General features: G+C 40.9%; 1 protein-coding gene across 4 annotated transcripts in view; it reads right to left on the bottom strand.

Moving 5' to 3' along the window:
- Positions 1-13,865, bottom strand: part of RAPGEF6 (Rap guanine nucleotide exchange factor 6) — a 113,367-nt gene that overhangs the window by 69,801 nt on the left and 29,701 nt on the right. For all 4 annotated transcript variants that reach the window (XR_003545737.2, XM_027747691.2, XM_027747693.2 and 1 more), the window contains exons 5-6: positions 7,790-7,859; positions 2,087-2,230 (exon numbers count right to left, since the gene is read on the bottom strand). Coding sequence is in view for 3 of the 4 variants with exons in the window: in XM_027747691.2 (XP_027603492.1) it covers positions 2,087-2,230; positions 7,790-7,859 (214 nt within the window). In the remaining variant the exon portion in view is untranslated. The remainder of the gene's footprint in view (positions 1-2,086; positions 2,231-7,789; positions 7,860-13,865) is intronic.

Below are 13,865 nucleotides of genomic sequence, written 5' to 3'. Positions count from 1 at the left end.
TCAAGGCCTCTGGGAACCAACAGCCATGTATGAGCAGGCTTATCCAGGTAGGAGTTAAACCCAGGCACAGAACTAACCCATACCTCAGAAAAATCTTACCACTTATAGAAAACTATAGGCACCCAATTTTTATTTACTTGTCACACAGGCAGCTTGGTTATCACATTTTTTTTCTGAGTCATCTGTTGAGTTACAAATTACTTTTTGCTACCCTGAGTACTGTGAGTATGACACTTTCCAATTAGGAGCTTACAGTCTAAAAAGCAAGAACTGGTATTTCAATTCAGGCTGCTAAAAACCCAACAGCTTGCAGATTTGCTAGCAGAGAGGTGGTTGTTTACTCCTTGCCACTTAGCACTCACTCATCCAGGAAAACACTTAGCAGCATTAACAGGACTCTTCTTATATATTCCTAATTAACTGACATTAAAACAGATTTAGGAATGTGTTGTTTGATTTCCATCAAATGATGATATATATATATATATATATATACACACACACATTCATAGATCTGAAGAAGCCACCAGGTTTGCAACAAGTGTAGGTGCAGGCCCACGGATGCTCCACATCATTGATAACAAGGAAATAATTCAACATGAAGAAAAGTAAATCCACAAGAAGAAAAATCCTAATGAGGACATCATTTGTTGACTCATCACAGTCCCTTGAATGTACCACACCAAGTCCTTGCAGCAATAACTGATAACCTCTGAAATCATTCACAAAGCTGTGTGACTTGGTCTTTCTCAGACCAAAGATGCCAAGACCCTTGCCACGCACCCCTCCGGGCAAGCACCACAGGTGGCATCAGCTGTTCCTGGGATTCTCCTCCTCTTAGCACTGAAATCTGAGAGTTATTATCTGTGTGCTTATTGACTGTCACAAAACCAAAGACACAGAGATAGATTCTGTCATACACAGACCGGAATTTAATTCCTAATAAAGCCTTATGCTGGTCTGCCCAGGGCGTCAGGGTCCAACATCTCATTTCTCCAATAACTAATTCAATGGCTTACTAATGATAAAATCCAACACATGTGACAGTTCTAGAAATGAGATGGCAGAGGGTGTTAAACTTCAAGCAGCATATTCTCTTCCTGTCACAGACATATTATTGCTGTGCAAGACCTAAAATCACCACCTGCAACCCAACCACTACCAACATACAGGAAAACCAGCAGTTTATATAAGTTATAAATTCATATCTGAAGCACATATCAGATATTTTGAAGTGTATCAACTGAGAGAGGCTTTGTATCTTTTGGGGAGATGAAAAGGAAGATGGGGAAAAAGGGGAGAAATTGAAATTGACCACTCAATGTTGGTACTTCAACATTAGTACTGGTTTTCACCTTTGATTTTCAAAGCAAATCAATGTATCCAGAACAATTATTTTCAATTAAATAATTTGTCTAGATCAGATATATATTCTGCCACCAAGCAGGAAGTTTGCATGTGAAGAATAATGGTAAAGAGAAAAACCTTCACATAAGCATTGTGGTCATGAAACCACAGCAGTACAAGCATTCAACACAGTGCAGTTTATAGTCTGAGCTGTTATTTAAGACCAGCAAATGAGCTGCTGTTACTCTTTTTGATGCTTGAACTACCACTATTCTACTTTCAAGCAAGTAAACACGACCAAGTACGACAGTGTTAATGCTGTATTGAACTGCATCTGTGATTAACTCAGTTCTAAATCACAGTTCAAATTTACTAAGGAAAGAAAAGAAACCTACATCCTACATCCAACAATTCCTACATCTTACCAAAAGAACTCCACGTAAAACCAAAAAAACCAAGAATGACCATTTCTCTGCCCAGTGAGCATGTTAAGCTTTATTTATAGTGCTCGACCAAAGATCCCTAAACCAAAATAACCCAGTGTATTTTCTAACTAGTGCCTGAACTTCACCTCCACCTACGGTGTTGAAATCCAAACTACTCTACTGCTCCCCAGCAAAGAGCGGTCTCAGAAAAGACAAGCATGGACTGCTCCACTTCACCAGTTGTGCCAGTAAAAGAAGATGCCAGCAGTCAGGCAGAGCACATGATGCCAAGGAGCTGGGCAGAGCAGACTCACCGACACGTAGCTGCTGGTGTCCACGTTATCTGTGATGGTCTGGCGCTCGCCCCGCTGGTTGATCTTCCTGTACCTCCGGCGGGACTGCCGGAGAGGGACCTCTCTTTGCAAGATGTTTTCCTCATTGTCTTTGGAGTTCTCCACCTGAAAGACACGTTCGGGTTCCTGGTTAAACATCCAGTTCTTCCATAGCACCGAGAGCTGGTGGAGCCGTAGGAAGCTCATGGGGAAGGAGCAAACATAAGTTCAGGGCAGTTAAACCCTTCTGGGGAAAACGGCCGCGGGCGTTTCGGAGAACCTCGGCTGCGGGTCTCAGAACTGCTCATTACAATGAGCCGGAGGCCACAGTTTCCTTCCAGGAAACAGTGCTTTAAAAAAAAAAAAAAAAAAAAGTAAAAAAGGCCCACGTATCCTCTAAAAAATGTCACTCATCAGTAGAAACCCGTCTGCACCCACATGTATCACACAACACAAGTTACACACACTGCTCATTTCAAGCGTATCTTCAACACAGAACTCACCATTTCTTTGTGCATTTGCAACTGGCAAAGAGACTGAATTACATCCCATTTTTATTAGTGTAATTTTTAAAAGCATAACTTATTTCTAGTAACAGTCACGGCTAAACAACTTTAAATATTCCAGCTTTTTATAAATAGCTGCTTCACCTATGTCATACTGCTTTCTAATCGCTTCCAGCAGATTATGAAGAAATAACTGGAACTTGGTCCATATCTTAATGTTAAATATTATTTGTGACTAAACATTAAAAATTAGGTAAATGTATCTTGTTAGCAAAAGCCAACATGAAACCTTTTATCTCACTAGTTACAATTTTTTTTTTCTATAAAAAGCAGTCTCATCCTTTCCCATTTCCTTTTGATGTTTTGGAAAAATATCTCCCAGCAGGAAGCAGAGCAGACATGCATGCAAATAGCTGCAGTGGGCAAGAAGCCTCTCTACAGTGTATTTACTATATTGAGGTTTTTACTGTCCTCAATAGCTTATTTTTATTTTTTTCTGTCTCCAATTTTCACTTGAAAATCCTAAACATTAAGACTTTACTACTGGAACAGGAGAAGAACCTCTGTGTGATCTTACATAGCCCTCACTTCACATACTTGGGTAAATTATCTCAAAATTAAAATTCAAAAGGTATAAAGGAAAGAAACCCAGACAGACTTAACAGACAGGAACAGGAAAGCAACCAAACTACCTAAACCATCACAAAAGCAAGATCACATCTACTTTCTACATAATTTTTTCCAAACAGTTAAGTCTGTCTGAGGTCAGAGGAAGGTGCAAGCAGCTGGGTTTGTCTTGTAGGTTATTTTTGATTCCATAGAGAAAAAGAGGCATTAACAACACAGGTTAAAGATATAACAGTTAGAAGAGTGAAGCTCACACCACAGTACTGTAGAAAAAAGAAATCAGAAAAGCCAAGTTCCCCCCGCAAGAGACAACCACACTTTTCACCAGAAAAGGTGAAACACAGGCCAGTGACCAAAGCTGTCCAGCTGCAGCACTGCTGTAAGCAAGATGGTACAAGGGAGTAAAAATACAAGGCAGGCAGGCAGAAACACAAAAAGAAATAAAAACCCCTTTTGATCAGGCCATTTAGTATCATCAAAAAATGTAGTGAGATGCTCTGTACAGAAGCCTTTCTTCACCCAGCATGAAATACAGATTTCTAGTTAGCAGCAATGGTACTCTCAAATTATACAGAAGGCTTCCCGAGGTCAGGAAGTTTGGTTTGGTACTCATCAAATAACCAAAATTGTGCTTGTTTAATTTTTAATGCATTATCCTTTTTTCTCTGCATTCAGTCTTACAAGATCAGAGAAACTAAAACGAGCAGTGAGCTTCTCCAACAGAAGAGACTAACCTGGACCTGAGACTGCTGAGGAGGCTGGACAAACTCTTCCAAAACTGATGACTCTCATTATTAGGAAGCCCCAAACTAACAGGTATTTCTAAGACTGAAGTAAAACAAACACTCAGTGAAAGGGGAAATTCTTTTTCTTCCACAGTTCTAACTGAAAACTAAGAAGTGAGCATAAATGAATTATTTGTTAGCACCAAGGCAAAACAAACAAGTGCTGAAAATTGAGAAACTGAGACCACCTGCTTCCTTCAGTTAGTGCACTGCTGTTGACAAAAACAACATGAAAATCAGACACCAGGAAAGATCTCCACACCACAGAGCTCCCAGGTGAGGACCACCAGCACCAACAGTATTTTCAGTCCAGCTGACCATCAGGTTGGGTGCCCTCACTCAGACCTGATTTCAACTGGTTAAAACTAAAAATTTCTGTTAGCAGAGAGGTGTCATCCTCCTCACTCACCCCCCAGCTGGATGAACACTCCTACAGAGGAATTTGGGGAGAACTGGCCCAGGAGGACCCGGCTGCAACCAGGCTTCCAGGTCCGATGGAAACACTGCCCTGCAGACTGCTTCTCATTATTTCAGTTCCAATACAGAATCATGGAATTGTTAAGGTTGGAAAAGGCCTCTAAGATCATCAAGTTCAACCATTAACCCAGCATTGCCAAGCCCACCACTAAACCATGGCCCCAAGTGCCACGTCTACACACCTGTTAAATCCCTCCAGGAATGGTGACTCCACCTGGGCAGCTGTGCCAGGGCTTGACAACCTTTCCCATGAAAAAATTTTCCCAATATCCAACCTGACCCTCCCCTGGCACAGCTGGAGGCTGTTCCCTCTCCTCCTGTCCCTTGTTCCCTGGGAGCAGAGCCCGACTCCCCCCCCAGGTCCCCCCTCCTGCCAGGGAGTTGCAGAGCCAGAAGGTCCCCCCTGAGCCTCCTTTTCGGGAGGATGCTCCCATATCCCCAGGTTCACCCATGGCACTGGCTGCCACATGGAAAAATTGAGGACTGCCCCCAGTTTCACTCTGCAGCCCAAGCCAGCAGTGAAACATTTTCCACCTCTAAGCCCCACACTGCTCCTCTGGAATCTTACGCTCAGATCTGAAGGAAGTGAAAGCACCAAGGAACAGAAAGGACACTTCAGTACACCAAGATATGCTGCAATTCCAGGCCATTTTCTTAAGTGATAAATGGGCCTATTATTAATTCAATAGATTGCTCAGCCTCCAAAAATATGAGTTAAAATGCCCATTCACACACTATCTGTTATCCTCATTAACTTAAGTTGACCACATTTTATGGCCTTTAAAATGGGTCAGTTCCCAGAGGACTCCCACTACAAAACTGATTTACATTCTAAAGTAAGAGCAGAGAGGAAAAAAAATTTTTAAAAAAATCAGTCACCAGCAGGGAATGATTGTGTTCTTTAACTCCATTAACGGAGCCAACTAATTATTTTGCTTGAAGATAAATATTCATTACGTATTAAACCTCATTATTATGTTGCAAATTAAAAACGAGAGAAAATAAAAGAATTAAGATAAATTAATACGAATTAATCAGGGAAAAGAAACTCAAGTACACCTTGTGTCAGTGCAGATCATTAGCAAGGTGCACATCACCACACTGGTGCTTTTTTCTCACCCTGTTTGAAGTACTACCCAGAAAATACAGTTAACAGCACCTTTGGCTACATTTACCTATAAAACATGAACATAAAAATAATGAAGAAATAACTCTGTACTTTTAATTCTCTGATCTTCCCACAGGAAAAATATACTGAAGTTCCAGAGAAGAATGTAAGATACTTTTAAGCATCTCTATACTATCATTGACATTTAACTACAATTACAGATAATTCAAGAGATTTAAAATACAGTGAACAACTGTCTGGGCTGCACATTTGTCTCCAGGAACACCCAGCAGCTTTTGAATTTGCTGACATGGCCAATGCTGGCTTCTCCAGCTACTGTGACACTGTGTTCCTCTGAAAACACTCAGCACAGTTGTAGCTACTCAAGTTACACACACAACACTAGTTCCTCCATAAAATATTTTAATAAGCCCAGTTTCTAGTAGCACACACTTGCACAGAAGCATCTTCCTGTATTTATTTTTATTTTACAATAATGGTGATGTGACCAAAGAAGGATGTAGGTATTTCTTTAGAATTTCATATTATATTTTGCCTATGAAATATTTCACGTAAACTTGCAAATGCACTTGCAGTGAGTCAGTCACCAGCCACCCTCCACTAGCCCAGGTGGCTCCAAGCCCTGTCCAACCTGGCCTTGGACACTTCCAGGGATGGGGCAGCCACAGCTTCTCCAGGAAATCATTCCAGGGCCTCCCCACCCTCACTGTAAAGAATATCTTTGTAATATCTAATAATAAATATGACTGGGTGAGTGTTTGTCATTCTGTGCTACAAGGTGCCAGGAGTGTTGAGGTGAAAGCTCAGCTCACCCCAGACACTGCACTGAGCACCCCAAATCCCAGGGAACACTCAGCACCTCAGACCCTGGACAGCAGCAATTTAAACAGTAACAATGCACAGCAAACTAGAGTGCCTGGGGCATTCCCATGACATGGCTGCACACATTGTGCCATCCCTCAAGGCACAAATCCCCCCCAGAACTCCAGCTTTGAGAAGAGACTGGGTAATTGGGGATAAAATAAATGAACTGTTTCACTCCAGAGGATAGAGACAGGCTTCTTGCACTCTTAACCTGCACTTCATGGCAGACTGCAGCTTAAAGTGTGTGCTGCAGCAAAGAGCATATTACTGATGGTATCAGAGCCCACGAGCAGAGTCAGACTGACACTGCACAAAGGACAGTAAGTGTACTTGGTACAGGACACCACTGACATCCCCACTAGACTGAACTGTGAGACACAAACTTTTTACAGAAGCTGAATACTCACACACTCAGTGAGTAAAAGACACTGTCAAATATTAGTTTTAATGTTACCATATCTAGATCTAAGGCAGCCGAATCAATAGCAGTCTGGAGATCTGAGACTGATTAACAGACACGTGGCTTCTCAGCACAACAAACAGTTTTGTTCCAGCTCCATTAACAACATCCAAGATGAAAGTTAAAAGAGATCTCCCCGTGTCCCCAGGCACAGGACTGGGGCACAATGTCAGGCTGCACTATGGAAAAGCAATCCTAATATTCCAGCTGCTGACAGCATGTGCACATCAACCTGGAAAGGACTGAGCTACTCTCTATAAGCAACACTCTGTGTTATCATCTATATGTGCACTTGGCTGTATCATAAGTTTTGTGAAGAAGCAGAAGGAACCCTGGGCATTAAGGTTGGTGACAACTAAGCTGAAAACCTTTATCCTTCAAGCTTGGCTAAGCACACTCATGTTTCTTCTCCTGCCTACGAGCCTTCACACTGTGTGGCACTGCAAAGGCTTGGAGGAAGGAGGCTTTTCCTCCCAGACATGGCCACTAAAAGCAATGAAATGGGAGATGGGGGTGTAAATAAAATATTCAGGATAGAAGGCTGTCATTGCCTGACTCAGGAATGCTCAACTCAGCCGTGACTGTTAGGCTTTTGAAACTCAAGTAAGCATAATTTTAGAAAGAATGACCTAATCATCATCATCATTTACCCATCTAGATTAAATTTACATAGCTACTGCTGTTACGAGAGCAGCCATAGGTATAATTGAAATCAAGGCAGTTTTGCTGCAATTTTATAGAATACTTTACAATAAGCTTTCTGCTGTAAAAGAGAAAGAATTTGCTGAAACCAGCAATAGATTTAAATACATATGAGAAAAAAAAAATCTGTCTTACCACAATCATTTCTGAAGGCTCCAATATGATACATTCGCATCCTCGCTTTCCTCCAGACTGCTTGCCAAAACTAGAGTGGGATGGGGAAAAAGCAAACGAAGAAGAATGAGATGAACAGCCTATTTTACCTTTTCAGTAACCAAAATAATTGGCAATGGTGCACGTTGTTAAAAAAAAAAGGGGACAAAAAAAATTGATGAAAACTATTGTGTGAAAAATTCCAACCAGATAGTATCATCAACATAATTTTTTAATTTATTCAGCACTGCTCATCATGGTCTGCTATGTAATGCCTAAATATAAAGAATGTTCTTTTGTAAAATCCATTATTACTTGCAGATACTCAAAATCACTTATAACACATTTCAGTTCTGACAAGAAAACACTAGTAAATTTTAATTAAACATTAAATAGGCTTTGTAAAAACAAATATACGCAAATTCCAAGGACTCCAAAATACTACTTTGCACGTACTTTTAAGGAGAGTTCCTTCAACTCCATGTCACCTCTTCATCCTCCCAGGAAAGGAAAGGACAGAGAATCTCTTCTCGAACATTGGGCCTTAACTTGTGACCTCTGCCTTTGTGTTGGTTATTGTGCCATCACAAGGTGATGGAATCACCGTGATGGGCTCTCTTTTAAGAAGTGTGAAAAACCACAAATGCGACCAAGTGTGATGGGCAGTGTAATACAGCACCTAAGGAGAGCAGCTAAAGGCAACCTGATGTGCTTCAGCTCATCAGCTTTAATAGACACCTTCCTTCAGGACACCCACCACCAGAGGTGGCTTTAGGGAATCACCTCTGGAGAAGGCACCATGCCAGCAGAGCTGAGCTGGACACTGCTGGGGGACACAGGGTGTGTCACAGACCAGAGACCTCTGAACTCACTCCACCTGTGCCTGCAGTGGCACCTGCCATTGAGAGCACTTGGCTGCACATATTGAGTTTGTCCTCACTCCAGGCCCACTGGCCTGAGGTGGGTTTGCTCGACCCACCCGCTCCCTGAGCCCACAGGAAAGCGATGCCAGGCCCGTGTCCCATGGAACAAGCCCCGTGATGAGCAGGGGGGTGGCTGGACTGAGCCCTGCTTTAGCAGTTCAGCAGTTGTAGCTGCTGTTACAAACTCGGGCTGTCAACATCAATCACGTTTTAACACCTACCAGCAGGTGAGACAACCGAAGAATCAGTTAACGCAAAGCAGGGATTAACGTGTGAATTAGAAGGGAGTTCAGACAAGTGTGGAGACATATCCTTAAAAAGTGGGTCGGCTCCATCTGCTTTCAGTGAGGTTATGTTTGGAAAGTACATCTGAAACTCCAGTCACACAAGATTTGAGCCATGGTCACTTTGATGGCAAAGATCTGTGAAACACCACCTTGGACAAAACATTTAAAAGACTCGTGCTTATAAACTGCGTGTCAGGGGAGCACTCCCAAACTTCTGCAGGATACGTGCTCTTACAGGGAAAGAACTAAACTAGACTAAACTAAAGCTGAAGGAGGGAATGTTTAGATATTAGGAAGATATTCTCTACAACGAGGGTGGGGAGGCCCTGGCACAGGTTGCCCAGAGAAGCTGTGGCTGCCCCTGGATCCCTGGAAGTGTCCAAGGCCGGGTTGGATGGGGCTTGGAGCAACCTGGAATGGTGGAAGGTGTCCCTGCCCATGGCAGGGGGTGGAACTGGATGGTCTTTAAGGTCCCTTCCAAGCCAAACCATTCTGTGATTCTATGAAACTGTGAAGTTACCCAAGTTACATCAGAATATTCCAACAAATGATCAGTGTAATCCCATTATTATAAAGAATTACGATTAACAAGGGAACAGCAGCTTCCATTGTCGAGTTTTGATTTTGCTAATGGTCTACTGAAGGAAAAAAAAAATATTTAAATTACATGATTGCCATGGAGTGATAAACGACAACGAAAATTTTCTCACCCAGACCAGAGAAGCACAGGTTTCACACAGAAAACTGGCATTTTCACACATCTATACTAAGAAACTCAGAGTTAAAATTTTCATGCCTTCTTTCATGCTTTTTCCACACAGCATGTGATCCAGGCATGACAGTCTTGTGTATTTGCAATACATAAAAAGAATGGTTGAACTACTGTCATTATTATAAAAAAGTTAATTCAGTTCAGAAAATACAGAAATGTCATTTTTAATGTCAGCTCCAACTTCAAGGTGAACCGAAATTCCATGTTAGGATTTCTTCACAAACGGAAAAGCAAAGTGAGACCAACTTTGCTATGGGATCATTTTCAGTTGCAAAAAAAAAAAAAAAAAAAAAGGAAAAAAAGTTACAAACATTTGCAATTCTATTCCTTACAAAAGAAAGCTAAATACAAGAGATTTTTTTCCCCCCAAAACCAAAATTCTAAAGGAATTGCGTGCAACTGGAAGTTTCAATTTTTGCAGCTTTTTAAAAACAGAAATAATCATCATCAGTTTTATCACAAAACAGATTATTGCTACTATTGCTATGTCTCCTGTAGTTAGGAAAAGGCTCCAATTTCCTGCTGCAGGTTGTTCAAGCACAGTGTTTTTGTCGTGTAACAACAGTTTATCAAACTCCTCGAGGTTGAGGAAGGGTTGTTTTCCTTTTTGTTTTGCTTTACATAAACACATTCCTGAAATTCAGCAACTGTCCAGCTCCCCTCTGCTCTCGTTGCAGCATTTGCTAATTAAGTAATGGCAGTAAACACTAAGGAGGAAGAGAAGAGTGCTGGGAACAAAGGTCACACTCTTGGCACCATCATTTCTGCTCCATCAGGCACTTTACAACAACCAAACACTCGGAAAAGGATTAAGTTCCAAAGACAAAACCCACCCTGCTAATCCTAAACTACTCACATTAACAAGTCAATAGGTCAAGTTTAATTATTTCCTGGAGCACAGCATGGATGGTTTATCGATTATTCCTCAGCAGAGATGCTTCCAAAGGAGGAGGCAGCATATGGTTTCTCCCCAGCTATAACCACCACTATGTCTCAAAAATACCCATTTTTAACATTCTTAATTAACATATGCAACGTGTTTTAGAAACATAGATTTTAACGTTCTTAATGACTTATTCCATATTTTTCTCTGGAATACAAATGTTTAGCTTCTCTACTAGTTAAGAGGTTTGCTGACATCAATAGACTTCACTAATCTGCCAGTTATAATCCAGGCCTCAGAAAAATGTTCATTCCCAATTAATTGGAAATGGAAAGGATTCAGTTGAACAAAGCTTTGCAAGGGGAGGAGATAAAACCCATTTGGGAAAGAAGAGTAAACGTGGACTTTCTGTGACAACAAATTACTTGGAGGTTTTCAGTTGGCCATTGAAGACCCACCCAAACCTAAAATATGCTGGTTTTCAAAGGTGAGGGCTCTGGAAAGTACATCTAATTCTGGAAGAGGTAGGGCAATCTTTTTTTTTGATACTAAAAGACCACTTCCCAGGGCCAGCTTTGCACCCTGGGCAGGTTGGATCTGAGCAGCCCATTCCAGCTGGGCTTCAGCACCTCTGCTTACAAACCATCACAGCACCCTTCCCAACCACATCCCTAAACACCAAGTCCTCTTGATGTCACATGGCAAGACACACAAAAAAAAAAATGAGGAAAGGCTCATTAAGGTACAGAATGTTACACTCACTTCAGTGCTTTCAAGCAGAGAGCAGGAAAAATAATCCAATTAAAAATTTAAATTAATACTGAAAGTGTGAGAAAACATGAAACTAATGTAAATTAAGCTCTACTTACAATAAAAACTATGTCAAAGGGCATACTACCACTGGTATAACTGTTAAAATTTTAAATGATGCAATTAATTTAATCGGTATTGTTAAAATATGTGTGATTTAAATAAGCCTTAAATTTAACATCATTATTCTATAGCCTCCCACTGCTGGAAGCCCAGAAAAAGTCAGTACTATAAAACTACATCACAATTTTTTTTATTTATAATTTTATTATACACTCCTGCAACTTAATATTCATCTATTACATCTGCATCATTAATTTTCAGCCATTCACTCACTGCCCTGCAACACTGTCATGGGGAAAAAATGTCTTCCACATACCAAAGGCAGCTTTGTTTATCCTTGATTTATGGATGCCTCATTTGCAAGAAACCTTGTTTTCCTCCTGATTCACCACCACTCATAATTAAAAATGCTTAAGCAGTTGCATCATGTGAGAAAGGAATGTAAGTTAAACTGGCATGATATCCTATAGCAACCACTAATGGGTGTCCAGGCCATGGGATCAGACTGGAGCTGTTATAACAACCCTTACTTTTACTAAGCAAACTATTTAGAGAAGCCTCCAATGTAACATTATTTTAAACATAATAAAACAGCTCTTTAAACAGGATGTGCACAAGCACTTACGAGCTTTCTGAACACAAATGTTTAAAAATTCTTCATATCCAGCTGTTGGACAACCTGAGTATCTGGTGCTGAAATACACCTAGAATTTCAAGACTGACAAATTTAAGCAATAGTTGTCACATTTTACTTGAACATTTCTTGATATCAATATGCTCAAGTTATCCAATACTGATAGTTTCTCATTCTGCATTACTCAGAATACAGTACATACATTAAAGGTAAAAACACAGCCTGTCCTGAAGAGTTTTCAGCCTACAAACAGATGGAGACTGAGACTGAATGTCTTATTACTTGCCTCAACACTAATTAGCAGGCATCTTCAAATTTACAATATTCTGCTACAATATTTTCAGATATTTTGGGCGTCAAAGCCTTCAGTGGCAGGATGTCAGGTATTTTACATTCTGTTCTGTACTTTCCAGGAACTACAAAATCATAACATTATCCTGGCTGTGTAAGTTGGTGTCAATAAAAGAGTTATCTGTGATTACCTGCAGGAGCTTTACCTGCAGGAACACCCAGCACTGGGCCAGGATCCTGAAATACCAGCTTATCAATAGAATAAGCAAAGGAGTTGCAGATATTTTGTTCTTATGAATACACAGGTCTCTCAAAACTGCCTGTCAGGCTGCTTTTAGAAACAGAAAGATGAAGACAAATTGTACTTTTTGCCACTGCAAAGCAAACCCCATGACCTTGCTCATCCAGTAATCTGGATGGATTTCTTCAATGCAAGAACATTTTCCAGGCAAGTGCAAAACCTGGGCCTGGAAGAGACGAGTTGCATAAGGAATGGGAGGCAGGGTTTTCATTATGTGCTCTGGAAGTCCTGAGCTTTTCAAAGTAACTTCATTAGAAAAAATATTATAACACTTAACTCCATCGGAAAATGGTTTAAAGGAAACCTGACACCACAAGATACATGGTTGAATGCAAAATACCCTTTTCAATTAATGCTCAGTCATCAAAACCCATTTCTGCATTAGCTCTTAATAACAACATTTAGCAGGTTTATCTCTCAAGCCTGCTGAAGTTTTAATTGGAAATTATTTTGGAGGCTGTGTAACATACTACTCAATTTGCAGGCTCCAAGCTCAAGATCTCTGTACTAATTACTTTATACTCTGCACACAGTGACACTTTGAGGAAGCCAGTGGCTCACTTACCACTTTCTCTGAAGCTTTCCAGCTATTTCAGGCCATGGGATTAGACAGCCTTAGTAAAACTGTATTTTAGTTATGAACAAATCATACACGACCCTTTGCTTCCAATTTCATTTCTCTTGGACTTTTTTTTAGTTTAGCCAGTAAAAAATTTTCTGTGGCACAATCAGCATCCCCTGCAGTCCATAAAACCCCTAAAGGGCAGCTTTTGTAAGGAACTATGAACAGAGCAAAAGGAAGTTACTGGTCGGGTTGGAAATAACAGACAAGATTATTTGGTCATATAGTTGTTGTGACAGGTCTGAACACAGTCTTTCTTCATTCTTTTGGTTTTCTTAGAAGACTGTTCCATGTCAAGAAAGATGTATTCCTAGTTTGCTACACCTTCCCAGCCCTTACTCCAGGTCAGCACCTCCAGCACAAGGAGCTGCACTTTGGGAGACCAGGACACTCAGCCTCTCACCAGTGCCCTGCCTCTTCTCAGCCACATTCCCTTCTCCCTCAGAGTATTTTCATCCCAGCACCAGCACTG

This window comes from Pipra filicauda, unplaced genomic scaffold (assembly GCF_003945595.2).
Source record: "Pipra filicauda isolate LSUMZ 115617 unplaced genomic scaffold, ASM394559v2 scaffold89_size2521313_pilon, whole genome shotgun sequence".
Taxonomy (NCBI): Eukaryota; Metazoa; Chordata; class Aves; order Passeriformes; family Pipridae; genus Pipra; species Pipra filicauda.
Note: the sequence above shows the minus strand (reverse complement) of the source record. Positions and strands in the feature narration are given on the sequence as shown.